Here is a 23,562-nt window from a genome sequence, read left to right as displayed (position 1 = left end):
CTTGACTTAATACAGGAGGAGGTATCTGCTTGACTTACTTGACTTAATACAGGAAGAGTAACTGCTTGACTTACTTGACTTAATACAGGAGGAGGTAACTGCTTGACTTACTAGACTTAATACAGGAGAAGGTAACTGCTTGACTTACTTGACTTAATACAGGAGGAGGTAACTGCTTGATTTACTTGACTTAATACAGGAGGAGGTAACTGCTTGACTTACTTGACTTAATACAGGAGAGGAGGTAACTGCTTGACTTACTTGACTTAATAATGGAGGAGGTAACTGCTTGACTTACTTAACTTAATACAGGAGGAGGTAACTGCTTGACTTACTTGACTTAATAATGGAGGAGATAACTGCTTGATTTACTTGACTTAATACGAGACGAATTTAAACGTTGGTCTACACCAGGGGTCTCCAAACTACGGCCCGCGGGCCAGATGCGGCCCGCGAGGTCCTCTCATCCGGCCCGCGTAGATATTTTTGTCCACGGAAAAAAAGCGTTTGTTGGTGATAGCTGAGGAACTTTGACCAGAAAAATTAAAGACATGCCAGGAAGAAACTGGCCCCCGAACTGAAATTTGATAGTTAATGCGGCCCCGGACTGAAAACACAGTAACTGTTTGACTTACTGGACAATCATGTCAAACCATTGACATGCAGAGGGTTCCTACTACACTTCACTAATAGCCTCTGTTTTTTTTACAAATCCCTATAGTTGAGTTATACCATCCACTCAGCTAATTTATTTTTAGTCAAAACCAGTTACATAGTCTGATGTCAACGTGACAACATACGAGTTTAATTAAAGCTTTGATTACAGTAAATTGTAATGGAAGTAACTTAGAAAGACTAAAAAATAGTGCAGTGGTTCTAAACCTTTTTGGAGATACCGAACCCCACAAGTTTCATAAACGCATTAACTGAAGCCTTCTTCATAGTTCTATCGTCCGCATAGACAAAAAAAATTCCAAACGTGAATCATGAGTTGGGTGTGCTTGACCTCCACCAAACACTTAAGACTGACTTACCGAATCCTCTGGTTCGATCAAAATCAGAACCACTGCATTAGTACATCGATCAATATTTTTGAACATCTACGATATTAAAAAAAGCAGATCAAATGTTTAGATACACGATGCGTGCCACGTGATATCTTTTTTATGATGCAGGTTGTGAACACGTGATGCAGTGATACAATCGGCAACTGGCCATTTTAACATAAATAACGGTAGAGAAATAATATAAAGACAGTAGGGTGTAAGTCTAGCTGCAGAAACATCAGTTTTGGCGTACCCAACTTGATAGGATTTTGATAGGCATTATTTCATGTTTCTACAAGGGCTTTTCCAAAGCTTTGAGCACCTTCTTTAAAGGCAAATCTGTTGGGAGCTTTGGCGAGGGACCTGGGGCGTACAAGAGGCATCTGGACACGCTGCAGGAGGTCAAGAGCTACACGGCTTACGATGGAGCTCCGTATTGCGAGATGGTCACTAATGGAACTGTAAGTGTGACTTCCTACGTATATGTGATGTGGGCTGCTTTACCATAATAGAACTATTTATTTGGGATATTGGGTGCTTACGATTATAGTACTAATTATTTTGGGTGTGGTTTTTTACCATGAAAGAACTACCTATTTTTGGTATAGGGCGTTTAAATATGATATAATTAATTATTTTTTTTTTTACTATAATACAACTCCCTATTTTTTGTGTGTAGGGTGTTTTACCATTCGAGAACTACTTATTTGGGGTCTGGGGTGTTTTACCATGATATACTTACTTATTTAGGGTTGTGTGTGTTATTGCGTTATAGAATTACGTATTTGGGGTGTGGGTTGTTTATTATGACATATCTACCTATGTGGGGTGTTGGTGTTGTAACACGGTGACAAACTAAATACTACTCATGTAATTTCGAGCGGGGGAAATGAACGTAAACCAAAGGTAAGCTCAGCCAAAGTGATGTGTAAGAAAATAACATCCAAAACATGTTCACATACAAAATATTTCAGATAGCATTTGCTGTTACAACTACCAAAGGTAAAATAAATTTACAGAAAAAGACCATCAAAGCACTTCTATTCTAAACCCGCTTTGACAAACATATGTTTTTGTTTGTTATTTATTAGCTCTACAGAACATTCCTTCTACTCGTGTAAATACAGATTCAGCTGTATCAGACTATTTAAATTTTGATGCACGAGTTAAGTACAACATACCTTCTAATAAGTGAGGCATTTATGTTTGTTAGTATGGGGTATACAGACTTACAAAATGGTAAATCCAACTGCTATTTACGCAAACAACTAATTACGACATCCCAAAAATTATTATTATCCTCGGATGTTTTATGTATGGTAATGTTTTTCAAAAAAATAATTCAGTCATTGGAGTGGTGTATTCGTATTACAAAATGAACGTACTCTACAGGTGCTATTTTTAGACCTAACAGTCCCCCAATACAACCTCCCAATCTTCGACTGGGTCATCAGTGTGGAGGTGGGTGAACACATTCCGGCCAAGTTTGAAGATATTTATCTGGACAACTTGGCCAGACATGCCAGGGAGGGCATCGTGCTAAGCTGGGCAGTGCCAGGTAGGATGATTTGACATTTTATTACATTAAATTAGATTTATAAAGATAGAGATTTTACAAATATTGATAAGTGTTAAACAAAATATAAATGTGAGATAAATAGTAGTGCATTAATATATTTAAAGAAATTATTTTTTTTATATATAAAGTAATCACAGATTTATTATATTTTTAAAAATTATTTTATATCAATTTAATAAAAATTGTATTATTTTCTTCTTTTTAGTGCATTTATAAAAGCTTGTAATTATAAACGTTTTCATGTATTTAATATTTCAATGTCTTGTGGCAAACATGCTTTACCGAGTCATATAGCACAAATATCTAGCCGCAGCTGCGGAGTGATTTATTTGACTAGGCTATGTCTCGTTGGACAAGAGGTCCCTTAATTATGTATTTTATGCATGTTAACGCTGACTATACCTCATTTAACCACTACAGTAGTTTACTAGAGGCTTTATAACAATAATAAGTACAATGAAAACAGTGATACTAAAATTAATGACAGTAGGAGTGATGAGTGACTAGTCGTCGAAAACAGTGTTTCTTCCAGACTGTTTTCTCCGCGGGGGTGGGGGTGAGGGGGGAGTTGATATTGGGGGGGGGGGGGGGGAGAGGACAACATTTTCCGGGATGATGGGAGAAACACTGGTGAAAGCATATGTGTTCCGTATATATATATATATATATATATATATATATATATATATATATATATATATATATATATATATATATATATATATATATATATATATATATATATATATATATATATATAATATATATATATATATATATATATATATATGTAATATATATATATATATATATATATATATATATATATATATATATATATATATATATATATATATATAACTATATATATATATATATATATATATATACGGAACACATATGCTTTCACCAGTGTTTCTCCCATCAATATATATATATATATATATATATATATATATATATATATATATATATATATATATATATATATATATATATATATATTACATATATTTATACGTCCGGGGGGGCGGTGGAAATTCTTCAGAGGCGGACGGCTAAGCGAAACTAAAATTCGCTTTCAAAAATTTACATTTGATTCCGTGATGTTTATAAAGTTTATAAATTGCATCAAATACGTTATGGGATATCGTTATCTTCACCCCCACCACCACCACCACCCACCCCAACCTTAGGTCAGGATGGCCTGTCCCACGTCAACAACAAGCTACTCAAAGATGTGGTGGAGCAGCTACGTCGACGTGGATTTGAGATCAGTGTGGAGGCCGGATCTCCTTTAAGAGGCGGCGCACGTTCTGGATGGCTGCAGAAAAATGTCCATGTATACTACAGATCTTCTCCCAGCTCTCTTGTAGAAGACGATGCTTAAAGAAATGTTGATGCATTTATTTTGATTGGACTTTTTTATTGTGTTTGCTCAAACGATCCGTAAGCAATATGAAAATTTGAAATAAACAGTGTACAGATTTTATAATTTTTTTTTAGTTTTTCTCTTTTTTACTTTCTCGAATACAAAATAAAGAGAAGGTATTGTAATCATTGAGTCAGAAAAACAGTTTTGCCATCTTGTCCGTATGTCTGTGTGTTTATGTATGTGTTTGTGTCTGTCTGTAAACACGATAAATTGATTACCGTTACAGCTAGAATGACGGAATTTCATATATAAGTATTACATCAATTTTGTAGATCCGTACCAACTTTTAAGCGATTTCCAATAATCGGAATTGGAACTTTTTCTCTTTCAATTTTTCACAAGTAATTAAAAGACCTAATTTTCTGCCTTTCGTCAAATTTTGAATAATTTCCGTTGAACGGAAGTAGTAAGTTAGGCTATTTCCGATTTCTCAAAAAAAGCATGTAAATTAATAAAGTACTAATAATATTCCGCACTATTATACACATTTTGTTTGGCATTCACTTGGTGTGTAATTCTTTTTCAACGAGATTCTATTCTTTTTAAAAAGTAATAAAAAATGGATTTAAAATATTGTCTTTATCCCGATTTGCCATCCCCCGTAATGTTATACAAGAATATTCGAGAACGTTTAGGGGAGATTACTCTCGGTTTATTTTTAAAGGTTTTTTTCGCTGCAAGAGGGAACATGCTTCGACAGTTAGGTTGAAGCGGCAGATATAGCTTACACTTTACCTCCCCACGAAGAGATATTTGAAGAAACTCTTATACCAGGCCAAAGAAGGGCTGGTGTTTGGTTTCATTTCTGTATATTTGCTTAGAATTATGCTTCTTTGTTTACTCTTTGAATTATAATCCAAGTTCAATGATTACAATACCCCCAGCTTAGTTCGTATGCGAGACAGTAAAAGGAGAAATATATAACCATTATAATAAAAGTGTCGGTTATTTTCGCACTATCTCCTACTTTAAAGCATACAAAACACACCCCTAGGCCATAAATAAAAGAGATTTACCATCGTAATGGCCAGCGACCCTACAAACACAAAACCTACTGGTAAAAACATTTGAATTCGTAGTCTCTTATAGACGAAAATAGTCATATAAAGTGTCTACACACTTTCAGTGGCAAAACAAGTGTTGGTAATGGGATGTCATATATATATATATATATATATATATATATATATACATATATATATATATATATATATATATATATATATATATATATATATATATATATATATATATATATATATATATATATATATGCATAAACTTATACATATGTAAATTTGTATGTTTGACTGTCTTGAGGCATTTCAACAACATTAGTTCGATTCAGCTTTTTTTTCTGCCTTTTTTTTTCCAGGGAGAAACTTTTCAGAGAGGGAGGAGGGGGAGGGGGGGGGGATTAAATGTCCATGTCCTATATGAACTTTAATTCTACCATACAAAACATATACTGGAACCGCGGCGATCGTGTTGATTTCTCCAGCTCTATGCGACAAGTTCCCTTTTAACTATCTTCACACCTGTCTCATTAGAAGGGTGTCCTGCGCAGGGGATCTGGGCACTAATTTAATTCTCGCTTAAACGGCACCATGAATGTGCACCAAGCGGTCGGCAACGGGTAAAATGTTTAGTAATACATATGCCGCTACTGCTTTATAATAGCAAGCTTTTAAATGCCCTGAAAATAAGAAAATAAATCTAATTTGGTGTCTTTAATAAAAATTTTCGTCGCTTCTGAGATCTCTTACAAAGCTTTTATTAAAAACAGCAAATTAGGATTTATTTTCTTATTTTCAATGCATTTAAAATGTTGCAACTATAATGCTGCAATATATATATATATATATATATATATATATATATATATATATATATATATATATATATAGTTATATATATATATAATTATATATATATATAGTTATATATATATATAGTTTATATATATATATATAATTGTTTGTATGAATTGGGAATTTTCAATGTTGTGGGATTTGTTTCCCCTCCCCTCCCAGCTTGTTCCCCTCACCACCGTTTTTATGTTGCTATTTTCCCCTAGGGAAGATGTTTTAGTGGAGTAATCTAGAAGTTGGCGTCAGTCTGTTTAGAATGGTATGTTTTAGCGTCAACGATGAATTAAGCCAGAACATTGTAGCCATACAATGGGTTTTTACATTGTATTGTTATCTGAAATCTTCAACCATTAGTGTCCACATTTTGCTATGACAATATCTACACGACTTTCGAAAGCGTACATATTTTTGTTTTTGTGATACCGATTGTATTCTTGCAAAGGTTTGACTAGATATGTTTGTCACTTTCTGTGGCTATTGACAATGACGTGTGTTAGATTATGTCCTAGTCACAAAGTTACTTACACGAAACAGCTGAGGTAAGTCACATGACCAGTGAATATTGCTTTTATTCAAAATTCTATCATCGTCATCACATTTGAATAGGTTGAGCTAAGATTTAATGAGAAAATAACCCTCTTGTTTTCGAAGTTCGGCTTTTGTTGATTTGTATAATTGACTTGTTTTTGTATTATTGATTTTCTTCTTTGATTTTCTTGTTTAGTGTCGTATGGGCTGTATCCGATTCACTACGAGACGTAAAGCTGTGAAAGCACTTTTAAGGCCTTAGTTTCGCATGAAGACTAAAGTGCCAATCCACACATATTTATTTAGATGTCTCTTTTCAACAGCATCCTCGTTACAACGTACTATGCCATACAATAGAGATTGTACATGAACTAATAAAACGGAATGAAACGGAACGTCATAAGGTAATATTTCTAACATAGTATAATGGGATACTTAAGACTTATATTGCGGTATACAAAATGTAGTGCATTTTAAAACTTTACTTTGAAAAGACGTTATAATAAATAAAGAAATGTAAATGATCGACGAAATAAAACATGATGAATCTATATGAGATATTGCAGTGTGCATTTGAATTACACGCTTTTATTTAGTGTTAAAATCAATGATAGATTTTTCGCGATTTACTAGTAAAATTTAGCTTTGTTAATACTCTTCAATTTAGGCAATAGAGGTAATTGATGTGTTAAAAAAATGCAACACGTTTGAGTACTATTTATACAAATAGTTTTTTTTAGTAAACGTATTTTTGATTTATTAATAAGCTCCATCATACTACGTCGAGTTACTGTTGTCGTTGTTACCATATGATGTGTAGTGTGCAAGATAGGGCTTGTAAGTCTCTTTGCTTCTCTTACTTAAAATTTGAAATCTCGTTAGCCAGGGTCAGATGAATTCAAAGATCATTATCAGTTTTTACGATTTTAAATAACTTAATAATAGCGTAAGTAACATTTATTTCTTTTTTTTTACCGATTTAATAAACATATTCACAATTGGTTTGAAAAATACTAGCTGGCTAGTATGATAAGAAGTTGGTGACCTACTTACAAGCCCTATTGGTGAAGCGAGAGGTAATTTCAGCTGTTGATATGCGTTAGTAAAAAACAGGTAAGATTACCAGCATACCAGCCATACAAGGTTTAAGTAAATTGCGGCTGATATCGTAGTAGAGAGACGGCTTGGTTTCCGAACATTCGACTGCTGACATGAGAGTCTCAATCGTGAACCCGGCGCTCGAGTCCTTAAGACGCATCTGAGTTCACTCAGCTCTAGTGGGTGCCTGACTTAGGTTCGAGAAAGTAAAAGCTGCTGGGCTTAGTGCTTACCACAATATCTCTGCATATGCTTAGGTCACTTAAACAGGTGAACTGTTCTTCACTTGCCCCGAAAAAAGTGTGGTTTGCAACGGTACTTTACATTTATCGATTTACATAACCTAATGCAAAAAAAAATTCCAACTGATGAGAAACTAAGCACCGCACAGCAGATTTATATCAAAAGTTGAAGCCACACATTATAGAGGCTAAACTGGTATTAAACGTGATTTTAATAAAAAGTAGCGTACAGTAATTATTTAAACATCAATGTTAGATTTCATATAGCTATCTAAACTTGCTATGTGTCTAACTTTGCAAGACTCATTCATTTTAAACAATATTCAAATGTCGGCCTACTTAATACACCCCCTCCCCACGTCCCTCTTCCAGGTCGATGTCCGGGGGTCTCCAAGCTCTGACTAAAATGAAATACGTGAGGCTCAGCATTGTACTAACGTGTGTCGTGTCTACCACTGCCCTGTACATACTCACATCTGACGGTAGTTTCTTCACAATATTCGCACATGTTGACACACACCTCGCGACCAGCAGGGGAAATGAGATCCATAATACGCCCCAAGTAAAGACCAACTTGGAAAACAATCGTACACAAACATGGAATCCAGCGTCAAAGAACATCACGAAAACCCCGTCTTCTTACGGTGAAGAAGTTCTCTCTAAATTTCCATTCCTGACTGAACACGTCATTAACCCACATAATTATAAATACGTCATCACTCCTACATTGACGTGTGAGAACCACCAAGCTATTGAGTTAATTATCTGTGTCCCAATTCGCTTCGACAACTTTGAAGGTCGAAAAACAATTCGAGAGACCTGGGGCAGTTACGCTAAAGTCAACTCCCATAATTCAATTCTGATCTTTTTCATTGGGCTACCAGAAATATCTACAGCTGAAGTGCGTACGTCCCAGAAGTTAGTTCTTAATGAGTCAGTTGTGTATGGCGACATCTTGCAAGAAGATTATGTGGACAGTTATAATAACTTAAGTCTAAAATCCGTATCTATTCTCAAGTATGTTTCTACTTACTGTTTAAAGGCAAGTTATATTCTTAAAGCTGATGACGACATGTATATTAATATCCCACATTTAGTTTCTAGTTTGAGACACATGAAAGATATAAAACCAAATTTAAACCTTTTTCTAATAGGATCGAAACAGATCAAAGCGCATCCAATAAGATCAACTAACTCAAAATCGTACACCCCCATCTCGGAGTTTCCTGACGATACTTATCCGGATTACGTATCAGGTACGGCTTACGTCATGTCGGCAAATGCGTCATGGTTGTTGTATGAAGCGTCACAGAGAGTGCCGTTATTCTGGCTTGAAGATATTTACATCACCGGGATGTGCTCCAAGAAAGCCGGCGTGGAGGTTTTAGACAGCGCTTTGTTTTCTTACGGCAAGCCAACGGTGTCAGGGTGTTCGTTCAGACATCGTGTCTCCGGGCATCGGTACAGCACGGTGGAGATTCGACGAATACACAGAGAACTCAACGATCATAGCATCGTATGTTAACAATGATTTCATAGCGTATACATATTTTCATCAATTTAATAGATATTTTATACTGAATGAACAACTTTTTTTTTCCTTACAGCTAAATACTGCTTTTTATACAAAACAATATTTTTCTTTCTTGTACAAAATGTTGACATCGTTTAGAAGTTATTTTTATCATTTTCACAGCTACAGTGCAAAGATAAATTTGTTGTAGTTGTTTTCGTTTTTTTATATATTCTTAGAAAATTATCTTTCATTTTTAATTTACGAAAAATATTTACAAAACATAATGAAGACAATCTGCTAAGGCTTTATTGCATTTTTAATAGAATAAAAAATAGAGCTCAAACTTATACTTATATTTAATTGACCTTGCCATCTATAGTGAAGAGTTAAGCACTATTTACACATAAAATTGCCATTATACAAATGGAATTAAATACAACTTTATGTAGGCTACATCTTTGTTTACATATATTTCTTTATGACGAGTAAGTAGATTTTTAAAATTGTTGCTCTATGTTTTAATCATTGTGTCTTCGCTTAAATAATAATCAACAACGAATGAATACTATTGTTTATTTTTGTTTACATTACACGACTAGTTATTGCAACAATGAGTATTGATTCAATTATAAATCGGCATACATATATTAAATTGAGATGTAACTAGTAATACATATGTGACGATGTTTAGATTTTTCTAAATTTTACAACTGTTTATGTACATTAATAATTTTGAGTGAAGTTAACACATTTCCTCTCATATATTTTAAATAATGTATTATTTGAGATGTAAGTTCCAATTAAATCCGGCTAAATAAATTGTAAGGAATAACGTGGTTCAGAGGTAGAGAGCTAAGCTGCTAATTCAAATGTTTTCAAGTTAGAAATCGGGTCAGGTCAATATGCTGACGCCTCTGTAGCAGAAGAACTCTACTTCATCTGTCCAACATGCCGTGTTCACGAACAGGAGAAGATAATGAAGAATGAAATTGTAGGTAAGTTGGTAAAAAAACCGCTGGCTATTGAAGAAAACACACATAGGCGAAATGTTCCCAGCAAATAAGTGCTACTACTTTATGTGAAAAATGTATACAATTATCTAACTCTTACTGATGTTGAGAAACAGCATTTAAAAGCTAATTATTACAATTGTTTTCAAAGTTTGATTTATAAACTTGCATTTAGTTCAAAATGTCTGTTTGTCGGTTTATGCCATTTTAAAACTCAATGTTGTCCCAACTCTATCTACAGTGGTGAGATGGACAACCCGAGGTACATTGATGAACAGTGGTGACATGGACAACCCTTAGTACAGTGGTGACAAGGACAACCCGAGCTAGAGTGATGACATGGACAACCCGAGCTACAGCGGTGACATGGACAACCCGAGCTACATTGATGAACAGTGGTGACATGGACAACCCTTAGTACAGTGGTGACATGGACAACCCGAGGTACAATGGTGACATGGACAACCCGATGTACAATGGTGAAATGGACAACCCGAGGTACAATAGTGACATGGACAACCCGATGTACAGTGATGACAATGACAACCCGAGCTAAAGTGATGACATGGACAACCCGAGCTACATTGATGAAAAGTGGTGACATGGACAACCCTTAGTACAGTGGTGAGATGAACAACAGGACATACAGTGGTTACATGGACAACCCGATGTAAAGTGGTGACATGGACAATCCAAGCTACAGTCACAAATCAGCAGACATTGTCACAATGTTCAGATACACTCTTCAATCTTCGACATTTTCCAAAAAAAAATTTTTACATACAAAACTTTGAAAAAAACCGACATGTGTTTGATTACTGTAGGCCCTATTTTATTATGATCTTTGTTACTCTATGTAATATACGCGCACAATACAATTAATACATCAGGTTAAGACGTTAAAAAAGCACTTTTTTATTGGGTCAGTATATACTCTAATGCAAAAGAAACGCCACAATCTAGTTAGCTTTGTTTATTTAGGTTTTAAATAGCCTACAGCATTTTGGGTATACTTTGAAGGACATAAAATTAATCCTTATTGCAGCTCAATAGGGTGCTAATGTATCTAGTTCTTCCAACAAACATTTTATCTGGATGTTTTACGATCTCACTAATCTCTATCTAAATCTAAACGAACCATCGATGTGAAAACTGCTCTCTAGTATTAAAAATATTTTTTTTAACCGGAGCCTACCCTCTTAAATGTGGGTTTAGAAATTTGTATTTTTCTTATTTAAGTTTAACTTCCAAAAGTAGGAAATTAGTCTTGTTAGTCTGTGAGACCTACAGCGTGTACATGCAATACAGTAACATGAATGGAAGCTTTTGGGATTATTGACAAACAGGTGGGCTGCTGTTTCTGAAAGATAAACAAGAAATACAAGTCTGGGTGGAAGGGAATATAAAAGACATTGTGGAGGTGGGGGTTGGGGGTGGGGTTGGGTGGTTATAGGAATACAAGGGGGTTGTCTGTTTACATGTATTAGTCTGGATGGTGTTGGTGATTGCCTTTTCTTGAGAGGAGATGAGCTAACATGGGAAGGGCATCATTATCGGCAGTTTCTTCCAGGCATCTCTTCGGGGGGCTTAGCTTCCCCCCCCCCCCCGGAAAAAATTCTACCGCCCCTCTCCCCGAACGAAATGTATATAATTTAAATAGAAAATATATACTTTTACCGTGTCCGCCCCCCGAAGAAAGTCTACCGCCCCCCCTCCGAATATTTCAAGTGCCCCCCCCCCTTCCCCCCCCCCCCCCGAGAAAAAGTCTGGAAGAAACACTGATTTTCTGGGCCATGCTTGTGATGAGTTGATATATTATAAATGCAACGTAGTCAACTTTTTAATTTTATTAACATTCAGTTGTAAATGCAGGGGAAGATGGTTTGGCTAGAGTAACTTTACTGTTGTATGTTGTAGAGAGAGTGACCTTGTGTCTATTTGTAACCTTGTGTGCAGAGGAATCAGGGGAAGTTACCTAGCTTAAAGTAGATTAGATTTATTTAGTGGTTCTCTCCCTTTGATCAGTTACATCCACCAGAGTTATCGGTACTTCCGATGGAAATCTTTAAAGGGGAGCAAATTTTGCCAAGACACTGAACCGCTATATCAAATCTACGACCAAAAAAATTTATTTTTTCAGCAAATGCAACAAGAAACTTCTTTGATTTTTCCAAGGATGACTTGTCGCCATTTATATTCAGGGGGGAGGGGGGGATAATGTGGTCAGCGTTATGCCCAGCAGCCTTTGCCTCACCCTAACCGTGTAGTACTCTACCTCTGGACTAAGCCGTCCCACATTATCATTTTCAAAACACGAAACAAGCGGACACCAATTCAATATTTATTTCTGCGCATGCTATTATTTTCACATGTCATTAACCAAAACAATATTAGGTTGGTTAATGGTAGGTTAATGGCCTAAGTAATAACAGGCATGTACCCGACACCACTTTATCAAACACCTCTACACCAGACACCTCTACACCAGACACCTCTATACCAGAGAAGTGTAAACTGTACTCCTCTTTAACGCTTCTATAACATACACCTCTATATCAGACACCTCTATACCTCTCTATACCAGAAACCTCTATACCTGACACCTCTATACCAGACACCTCTATACCATACACCTCTATACCAGACACCTCTATACCAGACACCTTTTACCAGACACCTCTATACCAGACACCTCTATACCAGACACCTCTATACCAGACACCTCTATACCAGACACCTCTATACCAGACACCTCTATACCAGACACCTCTATACCAGACACATCTATACCAGACACCTCTATACCAGACACCTCTATACCAGACACCTTTTACCAGACACCTCTATACCAGACACATCTATACCAGACACCTCTATACCAGACACCTCTATACCAGACACCTCTATACCAGACACCTCTATACCAGACACCTTTTACCAGACACCTCTATACCAGACACCTCTATACCAGACACATCTATACCAGACACCTCTATACCAGACACCTCTATACCAGACACCTCTATACCAGACACCTTTTACCAGACACCTTTTACCAGACACCTCTATACCAGACACCTTTTACCAGACACCTCTATACCAGACACATCTATACCAGACACCTCTATACCAGACACCTCTATACCAGACACCTTTTACCAGACACCTCTATACCAGACACCTTTTACCAGACACCTCTATACCAGACACCTCTATACCAGACACCTCTATACCAGACACCTCTATACCATACACCTCTATACCAGACACCTCTATACCAGACAACTCTATATACGAGACACCTCTATACCAGACACCTCTATACCAGACACCTCTATACCAGACACCTCTATACCAGACACCTCTATACCAGACACCTCTATACCAGACACCTCTATACCAGACACCTCTATACCAGACACCTCTATACCAGACACCTCTATACCAGACACCTCTATACCAGACACCTCTATACCAGACACCTCTATACCTGACACCTCTATACCAGACACCTCTATACCAGACACCTCTATAACAGACACCTCTATACCAGACACCTCTATACCTGACACATCTATACCAGACACCTCTATACCAGACACCTCTATACCAGACACCTTTTACCAGACACCTCTATACCAGACACCTCTATACCAGACACCTCTATACCAGACACCTCTATACCAGACACCTCTATATCAGACACCTCTATACCTCTCTATACCAGAAACCTCTATACCTGACACATCTATACCAGACACCTCTATACCTGACACATCTATACCAGACACCTCTATACCAGAAACCTCTATACCAGACACCTCTATACCTGACACATCTATACCAGACACCTCTATACCAGACACCTCTATACCAGACACCTTTTACCAGACACCTCTATACCAGACACCTCTATACCAGACACCTCTATACCAGACACCTCTATACCAGACACCTCTATATCAGACACCTCTATACCTCTCTATACCAGAAACCTCTATACCTGACACCTCTATACCAGACACCTCTATACCAGACACCTCTATACCAGACACCTCTATACCTGACACATCTATACCAGACACCTCTATACCAGACACCTCTATACCAGACACCTTTTACCAGACACCTCTATACCAGACACCTCTATACCAGACACCTCTATACCAGACACCTCTATACCAGACACCTCTATATACGAGACACCTCTATACCAGACACCTCTATAACAGACACCTCTATACCAAACACCTCTATACCAGACACCTCTATACCTGACACCTTTAACCAGACACCTCTATACCAGACACCTCTATACCAGACACCTTTTACCAGACACCTCTATACCAGACACCTCTATACCAGACACCTCTATACCAGACACCTCTATACCAGACACCTCTATACCAGACACCTCTATACCAGACACCTCTATACCAGACACCTCTATACCAGACACCTCTATACCAGACACCTCTATATACGAGACACCTCTATACCAGACACCTCTATACCAGACACCTCTATACCAGACACCTCTATACCAGACACCTCTATACCAGACACCTCTATACCAGACACCTCTATACCAGACACCTCTATACCAGACACCTCTATACCAGACACCTCTATATACGAGACACCTCTGTACCAGACACCTCTATACCAGACACCTCTATACCAGACACCTCTATACCAGACACCTCTATACCAGACACCTCTATACCAGACACCTCTATACCAGACACCTCTATACCAGACACCTTTTACCAGACACCTCTATACCAGACACCTCTATACCAGACACCTCTATACCAGACACCTCTACACCAGACACCTCTATACCAGACACCTCTATACCAGACACCTCTATACCAGACACCTCTATACCAGACACCTCTATACCAGACACCTCTATACCAGACACCTCTATACCAGACACCTCTATAGACACCTCTATACCAGACACCTCTATACCAGAAACCTCTATACCAGACACCTCTATACCAGACACCTCTATACCAGACACCTCTATACCAGACACCTTTTACCAGACACCTTTTACCAGACACCTCTATACCAGACACCTCTATAGACACCTCTATACCAGACACCTCTATACCAGACACCTCTATACCAGACACCTCTATACCAGACACCTCTATATACGAGACACCTCTATACCAGACACCTCTATATCAGACACCTTTTACAAGACACCTCTATACCAGACACCTCTATACCAGACAACTCTATATACGAGACACCTCTATACCAGACACCTCTATACCAGACACCTCTATACCAGACACCTCTATATCAGACACCTTTTACCAGACACCTCTATACCAGACACCTCTATACCAGACACCTCTATACCAGACACCTCTATACCAGACACCTCTATATACGAGACACCTCTATACCAGACACCTTTTACCAGACACCTCTATACCAGAAACCTCTATACCAGACACCTTTTACCAGACACCTCTATACCAGACACCTCTATACCAGACACCTCTATATCAGACACCTCTATATATCAGACACCTCTATACCAGACACCTCTATACCAGACACCTCTATATCAGACACCTCTATACCAGACACCTCTATATCAGACACCTTTTACCAGACACCTCTATACCAGACACCTCTATACCAGACACCTCTATACCAGACACCTCTATACCAGACACCTCTATATCAGACACCTCTATATATCAGACACCTCTATACCAGACACCTCTATACCAGACACCTCTATATCAGACACCTTTATATATATCAGACACCTCTATACCAGACACCTCTATATCAGACACCTTTTACCAGACACCTCTATACCAGACACCTCTATATCAGACACCTTTTACCAGACACCTCTATATCAGACACCTTTTACCAGACACCTCTATACCAGACACCTCTATACCAGACACCTCTATACCAGACACCTCTATACCAGACACCTCTATATCAGACACCTCTATATATCAGACACCTCTATACCAGACACCTCTATACCAGACACCTCTATACCAGACACCTTTTACTAGACACCTCTATACCTGACATGGCCGTGCGACTAGGACGTCACTTGAATATTTATAGCAGCTAGCCAACTGTAGGAAGTGTATTCAAATGTTCGGATATCGCCCAATGCCTTGACTTAAGAAGTCTTTATGTGTATGTACAATTTCGTGGAACTCGCCTAACACTATAACATACCAGAACCTCTATCGTTTTACAATGTGTTGTTTTTGTGTGTCTGATTCTAAAGACCGTATAATAACTTTTCTAGTAGATGAATTTTACTGATTTCTAGTAGTCTCGGCCAGGCCCTGAAGGCCATGAAACACATTGACAAACACAAATACAATCAGAAACAAACCAAAACATACAGCACACAAACAAAAATCACAACGAAAAACACCGACTACAACTATATCATAATAACAACATAAAAATATTCATGAGAGAAACACAAACACCAATACTTAAATATGTTATCTGCAACAGACCATTTGGTAATTTTTATTGTGAGTGAAACGTATATAATAGTTGAATACTGGCTATCGTAAGTGAATGTGTGAGCGATCAAACATTTTATTTTGCATGCTTTTTTGAGATCGCTCACTGACTGTAGAAAGTGAATGTAGGGCTATATAATCAGGGTAAATGAGATGTTCGGGGGTTCCACCCAGATGAATGCAAGGGGAAACTGTGTTTTGACTGGTAGAAATTGAAATGTATCCAGTATTTTATCTTGATAATTGTCGCACTTTATGAAGAAGTATAATACCGAAAGTTGATTACTGAAATAAACTGTATTCTTTGTAGATTTTACTATTGATTTTTAGATGCCCACACGACTGCTGCTTAATTATTGGTTTTCACTATAAAAACTCAAATCTTGTTTAAATGTTTGCATCACAAGCTTCGGTTATTTTTTACAAAATATCTATCACGCACGCACACGCATATATATATATATATATATATATATATATATATATATATATATATATATATATATATATATATATATATATATATATATATATATATATATAGGTGACCGCAAATAAATTCAATCGGGGCATCGTTCAAGCTTGATATGTCTGACTGTGTCAAATATAAAAAAAAAGTATATACAATGGTGACACACGAGTCTGTAGATAGATTTATCGTCTGCCAATGTTTTTAATTTTAGTTTACACATCGATGTTACCTTCCAGCTTGACACTCGTGTAGTAGATAACTGACGAGATTGCTGTGTTAACGTCTGAGTGTATAAATTGTGTTCAAACTATAGAATACTGTTTATGTGATTTCATTTTAAAGTGTGCTTTACATCCGTTATGGTTAATATTTTATTTGTTATAGTTTAATGTTTATTCGTTTTGTTTTATTGTATATCTATATATATAATTCTCTTCTTCGAGCCGCTAGAAAACAAGCTGCAAACGCGCTCCCTACCTCCCCACCCCTACATGGTTTTAGTGAGCTGTGTTCACTCTAAATGTTTACAAGCAGAGCCAACGATTTTAAACGTAGGGGGGGGGGGGGGGAAGGAAGGGGGGGTTATGGTCCTTAACGAGCTACTTATAGTGTTTTAAAGAAATATTTTCAGTGGCAGCGTTGGCACTGTCGAATTCACAAATTATGAATTACTGAAAAGTAGAAAAAACAACAACTAATTAGCGGCGTATGTTATGCCGCGGGCCGGCTCGTGGGTTATAATTAATAACTTAACGTTTACATTTTTACCACTTATAGTTTCTTGATATAGTTTATCTGATGTAAACTTTAGATTTTTCTATTCGTTGCGTTTTTGTGTGTATGTGCTATTGCTGCTGTTATATAAGTTAACATGTTATCATGTTGATTTTAAATCATTATATATCATGAATGATATGTGTTATATCTTTATCGTTACCTGCCGATCAACATAAACAGATGCGTGTTTGATTTCTTATCTTAGAGGTATGACGAATTTAAATGATAGTCGCAGCCATATCTAAAAATAGTATAAACCAATAAGACACAAATAGTATGTTGAAATGTAATCTTTATTCCAAGCTGCTAACGAGCCTGTTTATGTAGACATAATTCAAACATAAATTTAGCAAACGTAGTACATTTCTGAGCTAGGTCAACCTTTACGAATTTTATTTGATGCGTTGCATTTTTCTACGCATTCCCGCTTGGAATAAAATCGATTTGACTGGTATATACCACATAATATGACATTTCGTTGTACACACCTATTATTTTTTTTTAATTTATACCAAATCAACATCTTTTTAAAACCAGAACGGATACAATATCGTCTGGTCTGTTCTTTCCTAGTCGGACGAAAACACTCTGCTTCTGCAATTACATTGTGAAAATATATGTACACATTGTTTTAAAAAAAATTGGTTCAATTTAAAATAAAGATTGCTTCATAATAAAAATAAAAATATTTTTAATTTAAGTTACTTATTTTTCACAGGAGGATACTACTTACGCACAGGATTCCTTTTTGGGTTTGGTATTTTTTCAATTTGTTCAATTTGTTCAATTTGTTCAATTTGTTTAAGAAGCTCATATTTAAGGCATGAGTCTGGAACAACCAGTAGACCTATCAACAGACATAGGAAAAACACCTTCAAACACATTTTTTCAGACTTCAAGAAAAGACTGGTAATCTGCGTGTGCGTGCGCTTGATTTGTTTTTTTTTTCAATGTACTCACGTTCTTCCTAGTTATGTTATTTATACTCTGACTATTGTGTACAACGTCACAGTGACGTAGGACTACAGCAAGGGTTCTAAAAATGAGACTCAATAAGCCTAGCATTGACGGGCGAAATGTTTTTTCTCTGCATGATAATTTTCCGTCCTTTCACTTTCTGTATATATATATATATATATATATATATATATATATATATATATATATATATATATATATATATATATATATATATATATATATATATATATATATATATATATATATAAGTTTTATTCTAGTAGTTCACACTCTGGGTAGATATTGCAGACTTAAATAAAACAATTTTAAAGTCATCGTGTTGGTGAGATGTGGGACAGGGGTATTGAAAAGAGGGACACAAAAAAAAGAAAAACGGGACCGCCGTTAAAAATGAATACATTATGACCACAATCACGCAAACAAGCTTAGCCTTTATTTTTTTTACAAGATTTTATTTAACTCACTTCCTCTGTCGTCAGTCGTCAGTCTAGATCGAAACGCAGGAGTCAAAATTCGGTCACTTCTACTTGACCGATACGATTCACATTTGACACGTGGGTCAAGACATGAAGACAATGCAATCTGAAATTAAATTTGACTTAATTGGATGCCTAATTAATTTTTAATGACTTACTTAAAATTTCGGCCGAATTAGTAGGCATGTCTATCCAACCACATCACACGCGTCATCACGTTCAATAGCTGCGCCATCACGTTCAATGGTTGCGCCATCACGTTCTGTAGGCGCGCAATGGTTTTTAGTCATGTAACCCTATTGTAAATAAAACATGTAAAGTACTGAAAAAAAAATTCATAAAAAACGTTTTAATCACAAGCTTTTATGTAATAATGCACTAAAAAGTAGAAAATAAATTATAGACTACTATTTAAATAACTATAAAGAAAAGCGTGGGTCACTTCTTAACATTAGTAAAGGTATCCAATAGATACTAAAGTGACCCACGCTTTTCTTTATAGTTATTTAAATAGTAGTCTATAATTTATTCTCTACTTTTTAGTGCATTATTACATAAAAGCATGTGATTAAAACGTTTTTAGCGCAATTTCCTTTCTCAAGATTTGCGTTTATTAACTCGTCATTTCTGGATGGATGAATGTGTGTCAGCAGCTTTAAGTCGTATCTCCTCCTCAACGAAGCAATATCGATGACTAATTTCAAAAGCAATTAGGTTAACCAAGTTACGAGGATGAACATAGGCCATAAAAATTCCGGGTTTCTTTCATGGATTTCCCGGAAAAGCCAAAAAACCTCGAAAAAATGCAGTTTTTGGCCCATATGTAGGCAACCAGACCACTTAGCGACTTGAGACATGTACCAATCGATTCCTGCCATAATTTAGAACAATATTGCCGAAGAAAGTTTTCAAAAATATCCTTTCGTTTGGTCACGAAATTTTTTTTGAATTAATCAAAATTTGGACCGAATTAGTAGGCATTTTTATCCAACCACACCACACGCGTCATCACGTTCAATAGCTGCGCCATCACGTTCAATGGCTGCGTCATCACGTTCAGTAGCTAGGCGCGCAATAGTTTTTAGTCATGTAACTCTATTGTAAATAAAACATGTATTTTAACCAATGGTTTTACTAACCCTGCTCTTGATTTACGCTACGACAGAGCTATTTTTAGATAACATAAGGAAATTGCGCTTCAATGTCACTAGACTTTTTAATTAACTTGTTTATTAATTTTGTTTAAAAACTTTTTGTGTACTATCTGTAATTACGCGATTGTTTCTTGTGTTTGCGTTTGTGTTGATGTATGTGCCTGTGTTTCATTTTGTGTTTGCGTAAAGTTTATTTTTGCGTTAGAGTTTTGGTTTTGGTGTGGTTGTTTTTGGTTAGGATTAGTTTATTATATATAAACATATGTACATATATATACACATATATATATATATATATATATATATATATATATATATATATATATATATATATATATATATATATATATATATATATATAATATATATATTAGTATGCCCTTAAACTTGAGATCAATAGCTTTACTGAAGCTGAAAATATTCAGATGCAGGAGATGCTGCATATACAAAGTATTTAACGATAAACCTTGAGTTATTCACCGTGGTGGGGGGAGAGGTGGGGGACATCCGTGGGATAAAATCACTTTAGTTAACCCTAAACTAACCGCCTTAGTTAACCATAACCACTTAAGTTAATCCTAACCTACCACCTTAGTTAACCCTAAACCTAACCACCTTAGTTAACCCTTACCTAACCACCTTAGTTAACCCTAACCTAACCAACTTAGCTTTACCCTAACCTATACACCTTAGTTAACCCTAACCTAACCACCTTAGTTAACCCTAACCTCACCACCTTAGTTAACCCAAACCTAACCACCTTAGTTAACCCTACCATAACCAACATAGTTTACCTTCACCATTCACCTTAGTTAACCATTACCTAACCACCTTAGTTAACCCTAACCTAACCACCTTAGTTAACCCTACCCTAACCAACTTAGCTTTACCCTAACCTAACGATCTTAGGTAACCCTAACTTATTCAACTTAGTTAACCCTAACCTCACCACCTTAGCTTAGCACTAACCTAACCACCTTGGTTTCACACTAACCTAACCACTTTAACTTAACCCTTATCTAACCACCTTAGTTAACCCTAACATAAACACCTTAGTTAACCCTAACCTAACCACATTAGTCAACCCTAACCACTTAATTAACCCTAACCTAACGACCTTAGGTAACCCTAACTTATTCAACTTAGTTAACCCTAACCTCACCAACTTAGCTTAACACTAACCTAACCACCTTGGCTTCACACTAACCAAACCACATTAGTTAACCTAACCTAAGTTAACCCTAACGTAACCACCTTAGTTAACCCTAACCTAACCACATTAGTCAACCCTAACCTAACCACCTTAGTTAACCCTAACCTAACCAACTTAGTTAAACCTAACCTAACGACCTTAGGTAACCCTAACTTATTCAACTTAGTTAACCCTAACCTCACCAACTTAGCTTAACACTAACCTAACCACCTTGGCTTCACACTAACCAAACCACCTTAGTTAACCTAACCTAATCACCTTAGTTAACCCTAACGTAACCACCTTAGTTAACCCTAACCTAACCACCTTAGGTAATCCTAACCTAACCAACTTAGTTAACCCTAACTTAACCACCTTAGTTTACACTAACCTAACAACCTTATTTAACCCTAACCTAACCACCTTAGTTAAACCTAACCTAGCCACCTTAGTTAACCTTAACCTAGCCACCTTAATTAACCCTAGCCTAACCACCTTAGTTAACCCTAACCTAGCCACCTTAGTTAACCCTAACCTAACCACCTTAGTTAACCCTAACCTAGCCACCTTAGTTAACCATAACCTAGCCACCTTAGTTAACCCTCACCTAACCACCTTAGTTAACCCTAACCTAACCACCTTAGTTAACCCTAACCACCTTAGCTCAACCCTTAATTAAGGCTGACGCTCTGTGAAACTAGATCTACATGGTAACACAATACCATGCCAGTCTACTATCCATTCCGTCCTTATCGTATAAATCTCATATAGGGGCGGCCTGCATCAGATTATTTCATTATTTATCAGTCTTAATATACTGCAACGTGATGAGGTTGGGTGGGGAAGAGTGGGAGTTGGAGGTCGGAGGTCCAACACTACTATTTATGAAGTTAATTCAACTGTTAGTAAAACAAAATGCTTACGTTCAAGAAATAAAACATTTGGAATGTGACTGGAGTTGAACGAAGAAATTTAAAATGTTAAAGAACCATTTCAAGCTGTATACATTTTGTAATATTTTTAAAAAAAAGTATGAGTTGCTAAAAATAAAGGATGTATGCGATTAACACAAATATGCAATTTCGTCTAATTATGTTCTAAAATGAATCCATTGTTGTATTATGAAATACCTGCATAAACTTCTCGCCCGTGTAAATATTTAATTAGAAAACAAGGCATACACGAATCCAACATATAATTACACGCGTCATCGCTAATGTTCTAACACACCTTACAGTATACATACATTATACATTCGGAATGGGAAACTGGGGAACATTGGTATGAGAACTAGGGAACTTTGGAAAATGGGAGAACGGGGAACTTTGGAGCATTAAAACCGGTGTACAGGAGAAATTGGAATATTGAAAACAAACATTAGGAAAATGGAGAATATTGAAACTTGATAAACGGTGGGAACTAGGATGACTTCAGAAACATTGGAAGATGGGGAACTGGGAACTTATGGGGCACTTGGAATGTTAGTACCGAGGAACTGGGGAACTGGGGAACTAATGGGGTACTTTGAATATTAGAACCGATGAAATAGGGAACATTGGAAGACGGGGAACTGGGAACTAATGTGACACTTGTAATATTAGAATCGAGGATCTGGGGAACATTTGAACATAGACAACATGCGAAATAAA

The 23,562-nt window shown here is 36.5% G+C and overlaps 2 protein-coding genes across 2 annotated transcripts in view; both read left to right on the top strand.

Moving 5' to 3' along the window:
* LOC131956184 (uncharacterized) overlaps positions 1-4,015 on the top strand; it is an 8,238-nt gene extending 4,223 nt beyond the window's left edge. Inside the window, exons 5-7 of the mRNA XM_059320606.1 lie at positions 1,346-1,507; positions 2,439-2,604; positions 3,822-4,015. Coding sequence (XP_059176589.1) covers positions 1,346-1,507; positions 2,439-2,604; positions 3,822-4,015 — 522 coding nt within the window. The remainder of the gene's footprint in view (positions 1-1,345; positions 1,508-2,438; positions 2,605-3,821) is intronic.
* Positions 4,016-8,205: 4,190 nt separating this feature from the next.
* On the top strand, positions 8,206-9,324 carry LOC131956183 (beta-1,3-galactosyltransferase 1-like). The gene has a single exon (XM_059320605.1). It carries the CDS (start codon positions 8,206-8,208, stop codon positions 9,322-9,324), a length of 1,119 nt encoding a protein of 372 aa, XP_059176588.1.
* The last annotated feature ends 14,238 nt before the right edge of the window (positions 9,325-23,562 follow it).

Source organism: Physella acuta, unplaced genomic scaffold, assembly GCF_028476545.2.
Source record: "Physella acuta isolate Inbredline_101_S28 unplaced genomic scaffold, ASM2847654v3 ptg001132l, whole genome shotgun sequence".
Classification (NCBI taxonomy): domain Eukaryota; kingdom Metazoa; phylum Mollusca; class Gastropoda; family Physidae; genus Physella; species Physella acuta.
Note: the sequence above shows the minus strand (reverse complement) of the source record. Positions and strands in the feature narration are given on the sequence as shown.

What these genes read in the sequence shown, in the direction of transcription:
- LOC131956183 (XM_059320605.1), top strand. Translation starts at nt 8,206, where the DNA reads ATGAAATACGTGAGGCTCAGCATTGTACTAACGTGTGTCGTGTCTACC.